Here is an 18,332-nt window from a genome sequence, read left to right on the forward strand (position 1 = left end):
TGTGCGTGTGCGTGTGCGTGTGCGTGTGCGTGTGTGTGTGTGTTGTGCTCGTTGTGCTCTAGGCCACGGAGCAGTTTGCCAGTGACATCCTGAGAGAATCTCTGGCTGGAGCCTTCGCCAAATCTCCCCAGAACAGGTGAGACCCTCACTCACTCACTCACTCACTCACTCACTCACTCACACTCACTCACTCACTCACTCACTCACTCACTCACTCACTCACTCAAACACACACTCACTCACTCACTCACTCACTCACTCACTCACTCACCCACTCACTCACTCACTCACTCACCCACTCACTCACTCACTCACTCACTCACTCACTCACTCACTCACTCACTCACCCACCCACTCACTCACTCACTCACTCACTCTCTCTCTCTCTCTCTCTCTCTCTCTCTCTCTCTCTCTCTCTCTCTCTCTCTCTCTCTCTCTCTCTCTCTCTCTCTCTCTCTCTCTCTCTCTCTCTCTGTCTCTCTCTCTCTCTCTGTCTCTCTCTCTCTCTCTCTCTCTCTCTCTCCCTCTCTCTCTCTCTCTCTCTCTCTCTGTCTCTCTCTCTCTCTTCTCTCTCTCTCCTCTTTCTCTCTCTGTGTCTCTCTCTCTCTCTCTCTCTCTCTCTCTCTCTCTCTCTCTCTCTCTCTCTCTCTCTCTCTCCCTCTCTCTCTCTCTCTCTCTCTGTCTCTCTCTCTCTCTTCTCTCTCTCTCCTCTTTCTCTCTCTGTGTCTCTCTCTCTCTCTCTCTCTCTCTCTCTCTCTCTCTCTCTCTCTCTTTAGAAAACACATTCACTCCTGATAAAAGACAGACTCTTTCTCTCTCTTGAAATAATACACACCTTTTTTATTATTATTATTATTATTATTATTATCCTGTGTTGCTGTATCTAGTATTTGAGTGAAGTGGCCAGTCTTTCATGGAGGTCAGCTGGTTGACCTGTGACCTATGACCTGTGACCTGTGTGTTCCAGGGCGCCTCGGGAGATCACAGCTCCCAACGTGCACCAGGCCCTGAGCAGCATCCCCAGCTGTGACTTCCTCACCAACACACACATGGGCTACCTGACCTCTGACCCCGCCCACAGACCCAGAGAGACCTGACCTCTGACCCCGCCCACAGACCCAGAGAGACCTGACCTCTGACCCCGCCCACAGACCCAGGTAGACCTGACCTCTGACCCCGCCCACAGACCCAGAGAGACCTGACCTCTGACCCCGCCCACAGACCCAGAGAGACCTGACCTCCGACCCCGCCCACAGACCCAGCTAGACCTGACCTCTGACCCCGCCCACAGACCCAGAGAGACCTGACCTCTGACCCCGCCCACAGACCCAGCTAGACCTGACCTCTGACCCCGCCCACAGACCCAGGTAGACCTGACCTCTGACCCCGCCCACAGACCCAGGTAGACCTGACCTCTGACCCCGCCCACAGACCCAGGTAGACCTGACCTCTGACCCCGCCCACAGACCCAGGTAGACCTGACCTCTGACCCCGCCCACAGACCCAGGTAGACCTGACCTCTGACCCCGCCCACAGACCCAGGTAGACCTGACCTCTGACCCCGCCCACAGACCCAGAGAGACCTGACCTCTGACCCAGGTAGACCTGACCTTTGACCCAGAGACCCAGGTAGACCCAGAGACCCAGAGACCCAGGTAGACCCAGAGACCCAGGTAGACCCACAGACCCAGAGACCCAGGTAGACCCACAGACCCAGAGACCCAGGTAGACCCACAGACCCAGGTAGACCCAGAGACCCACAGACCCAGAGACCCAGGTAGACCCACAGACCCAGAGACCCAGGTAGACCCACAGACCCAGGTAGACCCAGAGACCCAGAGACCCAGGTAGACCCAGAGACCCAGAGACCCAGGTAGACCCAGAGACCCAGGTAGACCCACAGACCCAGGTAGACCCAGAGACCCAGAGACCCAGGTAGACCCAGAGACCCAGGTAGACCCAGAGACCCAGGTAGACCCGCCCACAGACCCACAGACCCAGGTAGACCTGACCACAGACCCACAGACCCAGGTAGACTCAGACGGGCGGTCTGGAGTTCTGGGACCCACGGTTGGACCATGACTGTCCTGTGAAACAGCTGAAGATCCAGACGGTCACACAGACCTGTTAGCGTGTGGGTGGGCGTGTCCTCTGACTGGGGATCAGGACAGGAGAACACACCCTCGTCATCCTCACACCCACAGTCCTTCATCCTCACACTCCTCTCCTCTGTGTACTGAGCCTGCTATCACCGGAGGCCTCTGGCCACCACACAACCTCCCAGGAATATGGGGTGAACGTCAAGTGAATTGAGTCTTAAACAATGTCAGAGAAGAGGGCGTTAGTGGGACCTGTGTGGACCAGTTGAAGAGACGTCACCTGGTTTCTCTCACCTGGTTGATAGATTAGTATGGTGGAGTGTTTTCTGGGGAGGCAGACGTCTGATAGACCAGGCAGACCACCCCCTGTGTCTCCAGGACCAGTCTGAATCATGTGGGGGTCTCTTCATGACTGGGGAACAACATGGCGCTCGTTCAGCTCAGAGCACTAGTTACTAGTTAGCAGAAGTTACATTAGATTTGTGGGTTGAAAGATGGCCTCATCCTGGCTCGTCTCCAGCCTGGTTTTGTTTATTCTGAATCAACTGATGGAACCTAACCCAAGTTTTTCGGTCTGGGGGTTCCGTGGTGAATCTGAGGGTTCCGTGGTGAATCTGAGGGTTCCGTGGTGAATCTGAGGGTTCCGTGGTGAATCTGAGGGTTCCGTGGTGAATCTGAGGGTTCCGTGGTGAATCTGAGGGTTCCGTGTTGAATCTGAGGGTTCCGTGGTGAATCTGAGTGTTCCGTGGTGAATCTGAGTGTTCCGTGGTGAATCTGAGGGTTCCGTGGTGAATCTGAGGGTTCCGTGTTGAATCTGAGGGTTCCGTGGTGAATCTGAGTGTTCCGTGGTGAATCTGAGTGTTCCGTGGTGAATCTGAGGGTTCCGTGGTGAATCTGAGGGTTCCGTGGTGAATCTGAGGGTTCCAGTCTGTATCCGAGTGTTCCATGGGGTTCTGTATATCTCATGAAGAAGTGTTGTACTGTTATATGTACAGGAGGACACAGTGTTACAGTAGAGAGAGTTTTGGATGTGTGAGAACCTTTGTCACGCCGATGACGGCACCATTGTCAGCTTCATGATCTGAGCATATCAGCCATGTTTTAACAGCCCAGACACAGAGGGGAGGGGTAGGTCGTATCATGGAGGTGAGTCTCCTCATCCCCAGACACGGAGGGGAGGGGTAGGTCGTATCATGGAGGTGAGTCTCCTCATCCCCAGACACAGATGGGAGGGGTAGGTCGTATCATGGAGGTGAGTCTCAGAGGGGAGGGGTAGGTCGTATCATGGAGGTGAGTCTCCTCATCCCCAGACACGGTGGGGAGGGGTAGGTCGTACCAGAGGGGAGGGGTAGGTCGTATCAGAGGGGAGGGGTAGGTCGTATCATGGAGGTGAGTCTGAGGGGAGGGGAAGGTCGTATCATGGAGGTGAGTCTCAGAGGGGAGGGGTAGGTCGTATCATGGAGGTGAGTCTCAGAGGGGAGGGGTAGGTGGTATCATGGAGGTGAGTCTCAGAGGGGAGGGGTAGGTGGTATCATGGAGGTGAGTCTCAGGGGAGGGGTAGGTGGTATCATGGAGGTGAGTCTCAGAGGGGAGGGGTAGGTCGTATCAGAGGGGGAGGGGTAGGTGGTATCATGGAGGTGAGTCTCGGAGGGGAGGGGTAGGTCGTATCATGGAGGTGAGTCTCAGAGGGGAGGGGTAGGTCGTATCAGAGGGGAGGGGTAGGTCGTATCGTGGAGGTGAGTCTCAGAGGGGAGGGGTAGGTCGTATCAGAGGGGAGGGGTAGGTCGTATCAGAGGGGAGGGGTAGGTCGTATCAGAGGGGAGGGGTAGGTCGTATCAGAGGGGTAGGTCGTATCAGAGGGGAGGGGTAGGTCGTATCATGGAGGTGAGTCTCAGAGCGGAGGGGTAGGTCGTATCATGGAGGTGAGTCTCAGATGGGAGGGGTAGGTGGTATCATGGAGGTGAGTCTCAGAGGGGAGGGGTAGGTCGTATCAGAGGGGAGGGGTAGGTCGTATCAGAGGGGAGGGGTAGGTCGTATCAGAGGGGAGGGGTAGGTCGTATCGTGGAGGTGAGTCTCCTCATCCCCAGAGGGAGCAGGTTCCAGAGTCCTGTTAATTGTTGAAGTGCATTTTGTTATATTATCACAGCAGGAGAAATCTGTGTATGTGTCGTAGTAACATGTACAAGTATGACCAATATGTGTATGAGTGACTCATAAATCAGATTTTGTTAGTTATTGCATCAATCCCTGCAACCAGCAAAATCCTAATGTGTGTGTGTGTGTGTGTTTGAGAGAGAGAGTGAATGTTTGAATGAGTTCATGTGCTAGTTAATGTATTATGAATGTGATGAGTGGGTGTGTGTGTTTAACATGAGTTAAGAGAATTGAAGTGTTGTTTATTGATGCATGCATGTGTTAATGACCGGTGACTTTTCATGTTGGGTGTTCTGTTGAGTTATGTGTGAATGAGTGTGTGCGTGTGTGTATGTGTGTGTATGTGCGCGTGTGTGTGTATGTGTGTGTGTGTGTTTGTGCTCTGGCCCTGAGTGGTCTAATCGCCTGTTTGACCAAACTTAATGTATTGTAGAATTTATTTTACCATTGTATTTCATTTATGTATATGCTCACCAAAAATATGAATATTCTTGTAATAAAACAGAAAATGTGTTTACAAACCTCTCTTTTGTTAACTTCTTCTGGGCTGGAGGAGGAGTTAGTGGGCTGGAGGAGGAGTTAGTGGGCTGGAGGAGGAGTTAGTGGGCTGGAGGAGGAGTTAGTGGGCTGGAGGAGTTAGTGGGCTGGAGGAGGAGTTAGTGGGCTGAGGAGGAGTTAGTGGGCTGGAGGAGGAGTTAGCGGGCTGGAGGAGGAGTTAGTGGGCTGGAGGAGGAGTTAGTGGGCTGGAGGAGGAGTTAGCGGGCTGGAGGAGGAGTTAGTGGGCTGGAGGAGGAGTTAGTGGGCTGGAGGAGGAGTTAGCGGGCTGGAGGAGGAGTTAGTGGGCTGGAGGAGGAGTTAGTGGGCTGGAGGAGGAGTTAGCGGGCTGGAGGAGGAGTTAGTGGGCTGGAGGAGGAGTTGGCGTGCTGGAGGAGGAGTTAGCGGGCTGGAGGAGGAGTTAGCGGGCTGGAGGAGGAGTTAGCAGGCTGGAGGAGGAGTTAGCAGGCTGGAGGAGGAGTTAGCAGGCTGGAGGAGGAGTTAGCGGGCTTCAGATATTCCTTCAGATATGTTGCTGCTGCCCGCCTGGCGCCAGGGAAGGCCGGCCACACCTGCAGCCCCCACGCAGGGGCTCCTCCCCCTCGCCAGTCTGCCTCTGAGGGTTAGCCTGACCGTCTGCCTCTGAGGGTTAGCCTGACCGTCTGCCTCTGAGGGTTAGCCTGACCGTCTGCCTCTGAGGGTTAGCCTATGCTAATGCTATGCTATTATAGTGCTATAACGGTAGTTTAATGCTGTTATATCATGTCTGTTCTGTGTTATATCATGTCTGTTCTGTGTTATATCATGTCTGTTCTGTGTTATATCATGTCTGTTCTGTGTTATATCATGTCTGTTCTGTGTTGCAGGTGGAACATGCAGAGCTCATTTAAATGTCTGCAGCGCCGAGCGCTACTGAGAGTTACTGAGAGTTACTGAGCGATATGAGTCATTCTCATTTAATGACTCTTCAGATAGACAGCACTGCAAAAACTCCCTCTCTCACTCACACACACACTTTCACTCTCTCTCTCTCTCATACACACTCACACACTTTCACTCTATCTCTCTCTCTCATACACACTCACACACACACACACACACACACACTTTCACTCTTTATCTCTCTCTCTCACACACATACACACTCACACACACTTTCACTCTCTATCTATTCACAGGCCTCTCTCAGCACCCCACCCCTCACAGGCCGCTCTGAGCTGAGTTCGCTGCATGCTTCGTACACATGGCGCGATGCCAAGGTGGCTTCCTGTGATACTGACTTCCACAACAAATCATTCATCTTTAATTAGGTCATCTTTCAATTAACCTTTAATTAGGTCATCTTTCAATTAACCTTTAATTAGGTCATCTTTCAATTAACCTTTAATTAGGTCATCTTTCAATTAATCTTTCATAGAAATTAGGCCACCAAACTGACACTGATGTGACCCATATTTAACACATTTAACATGGAAAAAAGACAGATGAGGGAAGTAAGAACCTAATATTCTTTTATTGGAATATCCCTTAGGTCATACTTACTTTTTTCTTTAACAACTTTACAAAAATGAAACAATAGACAGAACAACACTCTCAAAGTAGTAAACTATAAATGAAATAAATACATTTGTTTTCCATTTAATAAAAGACTAGCAGAGATCAAGGAAGCGTGTTTCCTGGGTGCTTTGAGCGTTCGCTTGAGAAGCCGGCGCCTCGTCATCGGAACAGACCTGACATTGAAACAGGACGGGTCTAAATCATTCCACATCCACAGAGGCACACATACTGTACACACACACACACACACACTGTACACTGTACACACACACACAGACACTGTACACTGTACACACACACACACAGACACTGTACAAACACATCAACACAGTTTACCAAGCAGCAAGGTTCTTTTTGAGTGTCACTGCAAAAAAGAAGCATATTTTTCAAACGACTTAGTTCCATCCTGCACATGCCATCCCCAGCAGGTCAGAACTGTGGAACCGTGTTTGTGACGTCCGCTTCGTCGTTTCCTCTCAACGATACTGAAGACGTTCCACAGCCACGCCTCTGAAGGACTGGGAAAACTAACAACTGTACGTTCCCTTGCATAGATTTATTGTGATGTGAAAAGGACAGAAAACATTTTCCTGGTGGTTCCCTGTCTGAGCTGGACCTGGTACTGGAACATCTGGACTGGGCCTGGCCAGTGGGCTGGTTGGTCCTGGAACATCTGGACTGGGCTGGTTGGTCCTGGAACATCTGGGCTGGGCTGGTTGGTCCTGGAACATCTGGGCTGGGCTGGTTGGTCCTGGAACATCTGGACTGGGCTGGTTGGTCCTGGAACATCTCTCACATGTTGAAGATGCTGGAGCCGCTTTGAAAGACGGCAGAGGGATTCGGAGAGAGCTTGGTCCTCACCAGCTGCTCCTGAGGACACGCACACACACACGCACACACGCACACACAGACACACACACGCACACACACACACAGACACACACACACGCACACACAGACACACACACACACACGCACGTTCACACACACATTTTAATATCTTTATTTGTGTTCACCTATGACAAGAACACAAAGATATCACATCCTTGAACACAAACAATAATAGATGCTCAAGCTTTGGGAATCTCAACGACGTTTTCAGTCTCCGGATACAGGAAGCAGCGTTTCCTCCATATGTGGAGACGGCCAGTTATCCCAGTTATCCCAGTTCTCCCAGTTATCCCAGTTATCCCAGTTCTCCCAGTTCTCCCAGTTATCCCAGTTCTCCCAGTTATCCCAGTTATCCCAGTCATCCCAGTCATCCCAGTTCTCCCAGTTCTCCCAGTTATCCCAGTTCTCCCAGTTCTCCCAGTTATCCCAGTTATCCCAGTCATCCCAGTCATCCCAGTTCTCCCAGTTATCCCAGTCATCCCAGTTATCCCAGTTCTCCCAGTCATCCCAGTTATCCCAGTCATCCCAGTTATCCCAGTTATCCCAGTTATCCAGACATCTAACCATCTGCTGCCCACGCCGGAGGTGTTGTCTTGGGCCCTTCTGCCTCCCTCACAGCCTAGGCTTCCAACACACACCAGCAAGCACTGCTCACGTTGGCCGCTACGTGTGTGTGTGTGTGTGTGTGTGTGTGTGTGTGTGTGTGTGTGTGTGTGTGTGTGTGTGTGCGCACAGTTGGATGTTAATACAAAATCTGATTAGGTTTACTGTAGATGTTATAAAACTAACAATCAATTTTCTCATGCTGTGCCTGAGACCACCCACACACACACACACACACACACACACACACACACAAACACACACGGAGCAGGTTATTATAGTAATGAGATGGAGGTGTGTGATGAGGAGGTGCACACACACACACACAAACACACACACAGTACACTAACATTACACTACCAGAACCCACTGATACACATGAGTATTTCTCTGTTTCTCTTACACTCTCTCCATTTGTCTCCCTTTCACTGTCCTGTCTCCTTCCTTCTCTCTCTCTCTCTGTCTCTCTCTCTGTCTCTCTATCTGTCCCTTTGTTGTCCGTTCCTAGACCCGGCCGGTCAGCCAGCAGAGCTCTCAGTCAGAGAGAGCGTGGGAAAGAGAGACCATCCAGGAGAAAATAGCAGAGAGAGGGAGAGAGAGAGAGAGGGGGGGGGGGTCAGAGAGAGAGAGGGATAGAGAGTCATAAGAGAGAGAGGGAGGGAGAGGGAGAGAGAGTCAGAGAGAGAGAGAGAGAGAGGGGGGGGGGGGGTCAGAGAGAGAAGGAGAGAGAGAGCACCCTGACCAGCCCACCCTGACCAGACCACCCTGACCAGACCACCCTGACCACCCTGACCAGACCACCCTGACCAGACCACCCTGACCACCCTGACCATCCCACCCTGACCAGACCACCCTGACCACCCTGACCAGACCACCCTGACCACCCTGACCAGACCACCCTGACCATCCCACCCTGACCAGCCCTGACCAGACCACCCAGACCACCCTGACCACCCTGACCACCCTGACCACCCTGACCAGCCTGACCACCCTGACCACCCTGACCAGACCACCCTGACCACCCTGACCAGACCACCCTGACCATCCCACCCTGACCAGCCCTGACCAGACCACCCTGACCATCCCACCCTGACCAGCCCTGACCAGACCACCCTGACCACCCTGACCACCCTGACCAGACCACCCTGACCAGACCACCCTGACCACCCTGACCATCCCACCCTGACCACCCTGACCAGACCACCCTGACCAGACCACCCTGACCACCCTGACCATCCCACCCTGACCAGCCCACCCTGACCAGACCACCCTGACCAGACCAGCCCTGACCAGCCCACCCTGACCACCCTGACCACCCTGACCACCCTGACCATCCCACCCTGACCAGCCCACCCTGACCAGACCACCCTGACCAGCCCACCCTGACCAGCCCACCCTGACCACCATGACCACCCTGACCACCCTGACCAGCCCACCCTGACCAGACCACCCTGACCAGCCCACCCTGACCACCCTGACCAGCCCACCCTGACCAGCCCACCCTGACCACCCTGACCAGACCACCCTGACCAGACCACCCTGACCAGCCCACCCTGACCACCCTGACCAGCCCACCCTGACCAGCCCACCCTGACCACCCTGACCAGCCCTGGGCGAAGCCAGAGTGTGGGCAGGGGAGGGGGGGGCGCTAACCCTCTGGAGATTTCCGAAAATAGTTTTACTCTGTCACACAATGTCTGAGTCTAACTACACAGCCTGAGGAGAGGAGAGGAGAGGAGAGGAGAGGAGAGGAGGAGAGGAGAGGAGAGGAGAGGAGAGGAGAGGAGAGGAGAGGAGAGAGGAGGAGAGGAGAGGAGAGGAGAGGAGAGGAGAGGAGAGGAGAGGAGAGGAGAGGAGAGGAGAGGAGAGGAGAGGAGAGGAGAGGAGAGAGGAGAGGGGAGGGGAGGAGGAGTGGAGAGAGGAGAGGAGGAGAGGGGAGGAGAGGAGGAGTGGAGAGGTGAGAGGAGGAGAGGATGAGAGAGAAGGAGAGAAAACAAGAAGAGAAGAGGAGGGAGAGGAAGTAAAGAAGTAGTCTCTCCCCGTTTCTCATGAAACAGAATGAAATGTGACTATTGACTTACTTTTCTTGCCTGTTCTTCTATCCAGGTCAAAGTCAACCCAGCAGTTCTGGGCTATCATGTCCTCTCCAAACAGCTGGGACACTGAGCTGCTTGGGGACAGAGTGCTATCATGTCCTCTCCAGACAGCTGGGACACTGAGCTGCTTGGGGACAGAGTGCTATCATGTCCTCTCCAAACAGCTGGGACACTGAGCTGCTTGGGGACAGAGTGCTATCATGTCCTCTCCAGACAGCTGGGACACTGAGCTGCTTGGGGACAGAGTGCTATCATGTCCTCTCCAGACAGCTGGGACACTGAGCTGCTTGGGGACAGAGTGCTATCATGTCCTCTCCAAACAGCTGGGACACTGAGCTGCTTGGGGACAGAGTGCTATCATGTCCTCTCCAGACAGCTGGGACACTGAGCTGCTTGGGGACAGAGTGCTATCATGTCCTCTCCAAACAGCTGGGACACTCTGAGCTGCTTGGGGACAGAGTGCTATCATGTCCTGACACTCATGGAGCAGTGGAGTCTATGGAGACGGCAGAGCCAGGCGCTGGCCCGCTGGGGCCCAGACTGCACTACGGGGTGCATCAGAGGACAAATGTGTTGTTGGTTTTTTTTTGGGGGGGGGTCGAATTAAATGCCACCAAAACAAAAGTTTACCATAAGCCACTTATTAAACTAGCAGATGAAATCCTAACGTTCCCCTCAGCCACGTCTATCCACTACTGCATAGAGTAGAAGAAGAGCCCCCTGGACATAACATAGGATTCTAACGGTCACAATCTAATGTGTGATGTTCAGGATTTAGTCTGAAGTTTAGTTTTCTACTTTTTAATTGATGTGTTTGTGTCGATGTAATGATCGTGTTGATGTGTCTTAACAGCTCCAGGACCATGACGCAAATAAGTGTTTACATGTTATCCTGTGGGTTCTTGTTGTGTCTTAATCCATCAATATATTCATTCATTCATTCATTCATTCATTCATTCTGCAGGGAAAGACAGAGACGGCCCTGGAGCCCAGAACATCAGGAGGATCCGGCCCTTCTGACCTCTCCCCTGGGGGCGATGCGGAGGTCGGGCCTGTTGGGCGGGGCGGGGGTGCGGCCGGGCTGGAGGGGGGCGGAGCCGGGCTGGAGGGGGGCGGGGCCGGAGGGGGCGTGCTGGGTCTGGTGGGTGCCGGGGCGGTTCCCCTGGCGGTGCTGCTCTGCCGGTCTGTGTACCTGTCCGGCGCTGTAGGCCGCCTGGTAGCTGGTCTCGGGGGGCGGGAGGGGCCCCCTGGCCCCGGGGCTGGCGTAGGGAGCAGGGGGGGGCCCGGGGGGGGGCCTCCGGGTGCTCTGGGCCGGTCTCACCCCCGTCCCCCGGTACTCCTGCCTGAGGGGAGGAGCCAGAGGCGTGAAAGAGAAGAGACACGGCTGTTGTTGGTACAGCAATTGTTGTTGGTATTCTAATCAAATCAAACTTTATTTGTAGAGCGCATTTCATACACAAAGGCAACACAACCCCCTACATTACATCCAGAGGGAAGCAAAAAAAAAAACGTTCACCCACCCAGGGGCCGAAATAGGTGAGAAACTCTTCCCTGACCGCTCTCAACGAGACGATCAAGCTCCTGGAAAATGCTTATTGTCTAGGAACATTAACAGAGCACTAGACATGCTTTTATATGCTTTTATATTCTACTCAACTGTATACATTCTGCATGGTTATATTCTTTACTGTATGAACGGTACGGTATATATTCTCTAAGAGCATATCTTGACTATCGTGGGTTATTTTCTACATTATCTGAGAGAGACAAGCTCGAAACAGGTAAGGGGGCGGGATTCGAACCCACGTTCCACAAGCTCTCCCTGCTTGTGAGACGGACAGTTGAGCCAATAGGAACGTCCCTCTCGTCTGTGTCACCAGCCACTCACCCCTGCTACCTGGGGTCACCAGGACAGTCTGGCACTCGGGACATAATCCTCTACTCAACTCCATACATCCCGCATGTCTCGGACAATGCAGAAAAAGTCACTCTACACAAGATATGGTTGCACACTGTACATGCTGTACCTTTCATCCAGTAGAGGGCGTCACCTCTCTAATCACGCTGTACCTTTCATCCAGTAGAGGGCGTCACCTCTCTAATCACGCTGTACCTTTCATCCAGTAGAGGGCGTCACCTCTCTAATCACGCTGTACCTTTCATCCAGTAGAGGGCGCCACCTCTCTAATCATGCTGTACCTTTCATCCAGTAGAGGGCGTCACCTCTCTAATCACGCTGTACCTTTCATCCAGTAGAGGGCGCCACCTCTCTAATCATGCTGTACCTTTCATCCAGTAGAGGGCGCCACCTCTCTAATCATGCTGTACCTTTCATCCAGTAGAGGGCGTCACCTCTCTAATCATGCTGTACCTTTCATACAGTAGAGGGCGTCACCTCTCTAATCATGCTGTACCTTTCATCCAGTAGAGGGCGTCACCTCTCTAATCATGCTGTACCTTTCATCCAGTAGAGGGGCCACCTCTCTAATCATGCTGTACCTTTCATCCAGTAGAGGGCGCCACCTCTCTAATCATGCTGTACCTTTCATCCAGTAGAGGGCGCCACCTCTCTAATCATGCTGCTATGAAGCAACAGAACACTAGAGCCACGGCTGAACCAGCCAATCAGTGAGGAGATGAAGCCCTAACGATGTGGCAGTGATGAGGTTAATGGCGTGAACAGACCGGTCACTGCTCTGGACAGAGGGTCACAGAGGTCTGCAGACCGGTCACTGCTCTGGACAGAGGGGACCACAGAGGGGAGGAGCCACCTGGAGGACGGCTATTAATAGCCTACATCAGAAGGTTTCAGCCTATTAGTTATAGATCTGTTTCAGCCTATCAGAGTTATAGATCTGTTTCAGCCTATCAGAGTTATAGATCTGTTTCAGCCTATCAGAGTTATAGATCTGTTTCAGCCTATCAGAGTTATAGATCTGTTTCAGCCTATCAGAGTTATAGATCTGTTTCAGCCTATTAGAGTTAAAGATCTATTATAGATCTGTTTCAGCCTATCAGAGTTATAGATCTGTTTCAGCCTATCAGAGTTATAGATCTGTTTCAGCCTATTAGAGTTATAGATCTGTTTCAGCCTATCAGAGTTATAGATCTGTTTCAGCCTATTAGAGTTATAGATCTATTATAGATCTGTTTCAGCCTATTAGAGTTATAGATCTGTTTCAGCCTATCAGAGTTATAGATCTGCTTCAGCCTATCAGAGTTATAGATCTATTATAGATCTGTTTCAGCCTATCAGAGTTATAGATCTGTTTCAGCCTATCAGAGTTATAGATCTGTTTCAGCCTATCAGAGTTATAGATCTGTTTCAGCCTATCAGAGTTATAGATCTATTATAGATCTGTTTCAGCCTATCAGAGTTATAGATCTATTATAGATCTGTTTCAGCCTATCAGAGTTATAGATCTGTTTCAGCCTATCAGAGTTATAGATCTGTTTCAGCCTATCAGAGTTATAGATCTATTATAGATCTGTTTCAGCCTATCAGAGTTATAGATCTATTATAGATCTGTTTCAGCCTACCTGTAAGAGCTCGTTTTGGCTGTTCCAGCCCCGTGCTGCTCCCCCCACCTCTGTACCCCACTGCGCTCTTCTCTCCCCATCCTCTCCCCCCTCCTCTGTACCCTACTGCGCTCTTCTCTCTCCATCCTCTCCCCCCTCCTCTGTACCCTACTGCGCTCTTCTCTCTCCATCCTCTCCCCCCTCGCGTCATGGGGGTAACTGTCAGGAACACTGTCACGCGCTCTCCCGCTGCTGCCCATCCAAGGGAAACCGTCCTTTTCCGGAACAGGCCAGGGTTTGAAGTCCCGTCTGTACTGGGTCACACTCTGGATGGGCACGCCGGGCGGCTGGTACTCCTCTCTGGGCGCGAAGTTGGGTTCCTTCCGCCCCCTGAGCGATCTCCGGTCCCCCGGGGCATCTCCCGCTGCTGCCCGCGGGGAGGCACGGTGCTCCGGGACGTCATTCCTCTGAACCCGGTCCGACGGGACCTGCTGGGCGACAGAGAGCACCTCCTGCCCGGCGATGTCCGAGTAGCTCTGGATAGTCAGCGGCACAGAAAGATCCGATTTGTCGAACTGGTTCCAGAACCGAGCCAGACAGCACACTCTACTAATGCACGGCCAAGCCATGACGATCCGGCTGGTTTAGACAAGAAGGAAAGAAAGAATAAGAAAGAAATTAAAAGAACAAAAGGGCTCAAATCAAACGTGAGACTACATTCAGAAGCAGCGCGGAGTGCGTGTGTCCATCCCCGGAGCGCGGAGCGAGAGAGCGGGCTCCTCCATGTCTGGACCGGGGCGGAGCTCAGCGCAGCTCTCTGCCGGGGACGCGGCTTCTACCCCCCCCCCCCCCCCCCCCCCACTCACCCCTCACGTGGTCTCTGACCAGCTCCCCCCCCCCACCTCACCCCTCACGTGGTCTCTGACCAGCTCTTGGATGCTGCGCGGTCTTGTGGCAATTAAAGTCAGCTGTAGGCTACGAGTCTCAGGAAATTAGGTGGTACTGATTACAGCTGGTCCTGCTCCGTCTGTCGCACCTGCGCGGACTGAGTGACGCTGCGTCGCCAGACTGCCATGGTTCTGGTTCTGGTTCTGGCTCTGTTCCTTCTGCTGCTGCGCTCTACAGGTGACTCACCTGATGTGTTGTGCGACATGTAACATGATGGCGTCATATAACAGGTGAGACAGAGAGAAACGTGGAGTAGCTGGTGAAACTGACAGTCTCTCCAAGAAGGACGTCCCTATTGGCGCACCTGTCAGCGCGTCCGCCTCCCAAGCGGGAGATCTGGGTTCTAACCCGGGCATGCCGAAACAGATGGGTTACATTGGTGCCGTGACCTGGATGTCCAGTGGTGTGGAGTGAGTTTTGAGGGGTGTGTGTGTGTAATTGTGGCGCTGCAGTGTAACAGGGAGGCGTGCGTCTTGTCTTGAGGCGTCCCGGCGTGGGAGGATGGCGCCCTGGAGGACCTGGACTACGCTGGTGACCACGACGACGATTACGAAGCCGGAGGCGGCAGCCGCATCGTGGGAGGCGACCTGCGGAGCGGCGTTCCATATCAGGCCGCGCTGCTCAGGAAGAAGTCCCACTACTACGGCGGCGCTGTGATCAGCCCCAGCTGGGTGCTCTCCGCCGCACACTGCTATATCCCGTGAGTCCGCCGCGAAAACTAGACCTCAGACATGCTGTAGTTATAAGATAACTAGACCTCAGACATGCTGTAGTTATAAGATAACTGATCTCAGACATGCTGTAGTCATGAGATAACTGACCTCAGACATGCTGTAGTCATGAGATAACTAGACCTCAGACATGCTGTAGTTATAAGATAACTGATCTCAGACATGCTGTAGTTATAAGATAACTAGACCTCAGACATGCTGTAGTCATGAGATAACTAGACCTCAGACATGCTGTAGTTATAAGATAACTGATCTCAGACATGCTGTAGTTATAAGATAACTGATCTCAGACATGCTGTAGTTATAAGATAACTGACCTCAGACATGCTGTAGTTATAAGATAACTGACCTCAGACATGCTGTAGTTATAAGATAACTGATCTCAGACATGCTGTAGTTATAAGATAACTAGACCTCAGACATGCTGTAGTCATGAGATAACTGACCTCAGACATGCTGTAGTCATGAGATAACTGATCTCAGACATGCTGTAGTTATAAGATAACTGATCTCAGACATGCTGTAGTCATGAGATAACTGATCTCAGACATGCTGTAGTCATGAGATAACTGACCTCAGACATGCTGTAGTCATGAGATAACTAGACCTCAGACATGCTGTAGTTATAAGATAACTGACCTCAGACATGCTGTAGTCATGAGATAACTGACCTCAGACATGCTGTAGTCATGAGATAACTGATCTCAGACATGCTGTAGTTATGAGATAACTGATCTCAGACATGCTGTAGTCATGAGATAACTGATCTCAGACATGCTGTAGTCATGAGATAACTAGACCTCAGACATGCTGTAGTTATGAGATAACTGACCTCAGACATGCTGTAGTTATGAGATAACTGACCTCAGACATGCTGTAGTTATAAGATAACTGATCTCAGACATGCTGTAGTTGTAGATAATGGCATCTTTCATCCTCCTTAGTCCTGAGTGGATCACTTCCAGGGTCTTCTTGGCCTGGTCACCATTGTTACTCACACTTTACATTGTTGTTTTAAATGCCTTCTAAATGCTTTTTTTACATTTCATTTTATATGACCTTTTGTGTTTCTTGCATATTGTCTTGATGCTTTTAACGTCTCATGTAAAGCACTTTGAATTGCCTTGTTGTTGAAATGTGCTCTACAAATAAACCTGCCTTGACTTTAGATGAACACTGATAGGCTAATTAGACTGCATGCATGTAGCCTCACTCACTCTAATTGCAGTCTAGAAGAGCGCTAAACATAACGAAGGCCTAGTACAATCTGCACCGTCATCATTAGAGCTCAGCTCTCTCTCTCCTAAAACCCCCCAGAGCTTCCAGAATGACCGTGGACCTGGGCAGTGGAGGATTGTGGGTAAGGGGTAGGAGGAGCCAGAGGATTCGGGTGAGCCGGATTTGCAGACATCCGTCCTACAACGCCAGTGATGTCATCCACCATGACATCATGCTGATCAAGGTAGGCGTGTCCCACACTCACAAACCAGCCCAGTAGAGACTAGAACCAACGGGGGGGGGGGGTTCTCACTGGTGGAGAACATCATGGTTCTCATCTGTACCCAGCAGGGGGTTGATCTTAGCCCGGCTTCACCTCACACAATTCTCAAAAATGCAAAAGGTCGAGGTTCTCAGTTCATATTCGATTTCCTTCATTTTCTATTTCTATTTCTATTTTTAGACAGGCTGACAACCAATCACAATTAGACAGGCTGACAACCAATCACAATTAGACAGGCTTACAACCAATCAGAGCAATGAAGCGTGGACTAGTCATCATACAGTATCAAGTGGGTACAGTCCTCATATCAAACCCGCCCCATATCAGATGAGCGCTTGTGATTGGTCTGACCAGTCGAGTGGTCATCAGAACGGGTGGAGGCACAGACTGAACTGTGGAGAGAAACAGAATTTACACCTTAGATATCTTGAGTGTTTATGTCCAGTATCTCATTGGTCAGATATCTTTAGAGTGTTTATGTCCAGTATCTCATTGGTCAGATATCTTGTGTTTATGTCCAGTATCTCATTGGTCAGATATCTTTAGGGTGTTTATGTCCAGTATCTCATTGGTCAGATATCTTTAGTGTTTATGTCCAGTATCTCATTGGTCAGATATCTTTAGTGTTCATGTCCAGTATCTCATTGGTCAGTCAACGGCCATGAGGAGAAGCTGTCTGTCTGACCCCTGCAGGCTCTCTCTCCCCCCCCAGCTGATCCGGGTTGCGGTCCTGGGGGAGAGGGTGGGCCTGGTGGATCTCCCAGGGGGCCGCTGATCATGTGCCGGCTGGCCAGAGCTGCCTGGTCTCTGGGTTCGGTCTCACCAGCGAGGGGGGCTCCGCCTCCAGCCTGCTGAGGGCCGCCAACGTCAGCGTCCAGGAGGCGGGGCTCTGTAACCACTCCTACCGGGGCGTGATCACAGACAGGATGCTCTGCGCTGGGGACCCGCGAGGCAGGAGGGACGGCTGCTTGGTACGTGTGAATGAATTCCCAGGGCAAGCGAAGTGAGGCACTGCCCTCTGCTGGTGGATGAAGGAAGTGAGCAGCAAAATATCCCTGCTACAACTGAGAAGACGTGTGTGTGTGTGTGTGTGTGTGTGTGTGTGTGTGTGTGTGTGTGTGTGTGTGTGTGTGTGTGTGTGCAGGGAGACTCGGGAGGGCCACTGGTGTGTGGTACCCAGCTGGTGGGCGTGGTCTCCTGGGGAGCGGGGTGTGGCCAGAGGGAGTACCCCGGAGTTTACACCTCTGTTACACACTACCTGGACTGGATCCACCAAGTCCTCACAGCCAACAGGTGTGTGTGACACACACACACACGCGCACACACACACACACACACACACACACACGCACGCACACACACGCACACACACACACACACAGATGAAGAAAGAAGACAATTCCCGGAGGGATGTGGAAACCATGTCCTATGAGAGATGGATGCAGATCACACCACAGTACTTTATGAATAAACTGGTGTCAGTGAATTGGAGCCATGATTTAATATATTTCTTCATTTGATTTAAATGACTCCATATACAGTAGTACAGTCACATGACTTCAGGCATCTGTTTCCATGGTAACAGCAAAACATTGGATTGCATATGTTTTGACTCAATATAAAGAGTAGTTACAAGTGCTAATGAGTCTTGTTCTAGGACAGTCTCAGGGTAGAGTTCTGGTTCTAGGACAGTCTCAGG

The 18,332-nt window shown here is 51.7% G+C and overlaps 2 protein-coding genes across 2 annotated transcripts in view; both read left to right on the top strand.

Moving 5' to 3' along the window:
- Nucleotides 1-1,183, top strand: part of yeats2 (YEATS domain containing 2) — a 34,700-nt gene extending 33,517 nt beyond the window's left edge. Inside the window, exons 28-29 of the mRNA XM_084458344.1 lie at nucleotides 63-136; nucleotides 968-1,183. Coding sequence (XP_084314470.1) covers nucleotides 63-136; nucleotides 968-1,097 — 204 coding nt within the window. The 3' untranslated portion in view covers nucleotides 1,098-1,183. The remainder of the gene's footprint in view (nucleotides 1-62; nucleotides 137-967) is intronic.
- Nucleotides 1,184-14,526: 13,343 nt separating this feature from the next.
- LOC311325624 (trypsin I-P1-like) lies at nucleotides 14,527-17,936 on the top strand (the record flags this gene model as incomplete). Its single annotated transcript, XM_084458345.1, has 5 exons — nucleotides 14,527-14,578; nucleotides 14,885-15,101; nucleotides 16,450-16,594; nucleotides 17,428-17,604; nucleotides 17,814-17,936. 5 exons carry the CDS (start codon nucleotides 14,527-14,529, stop codon nucleotides 17,934-17,936), a joined length of 714 nt encoding a protein of 237 aa, XP_084314471.1.
- Between the last annotated feature and the right edge of the window lie 396 nt (nucleotides 17,937-18,332).

Source organism: Borostomias antarcticus (assembly GCF_949987555.1).
Source record: "Borostomias antarcticus genome assembly, chromosome: 24".
NCBI lineage: Eukaryota > Metazoa > Chordata > Actinopteri > Stomiiformes > Stomiidae > Borostomias > Borostomias antarcticus.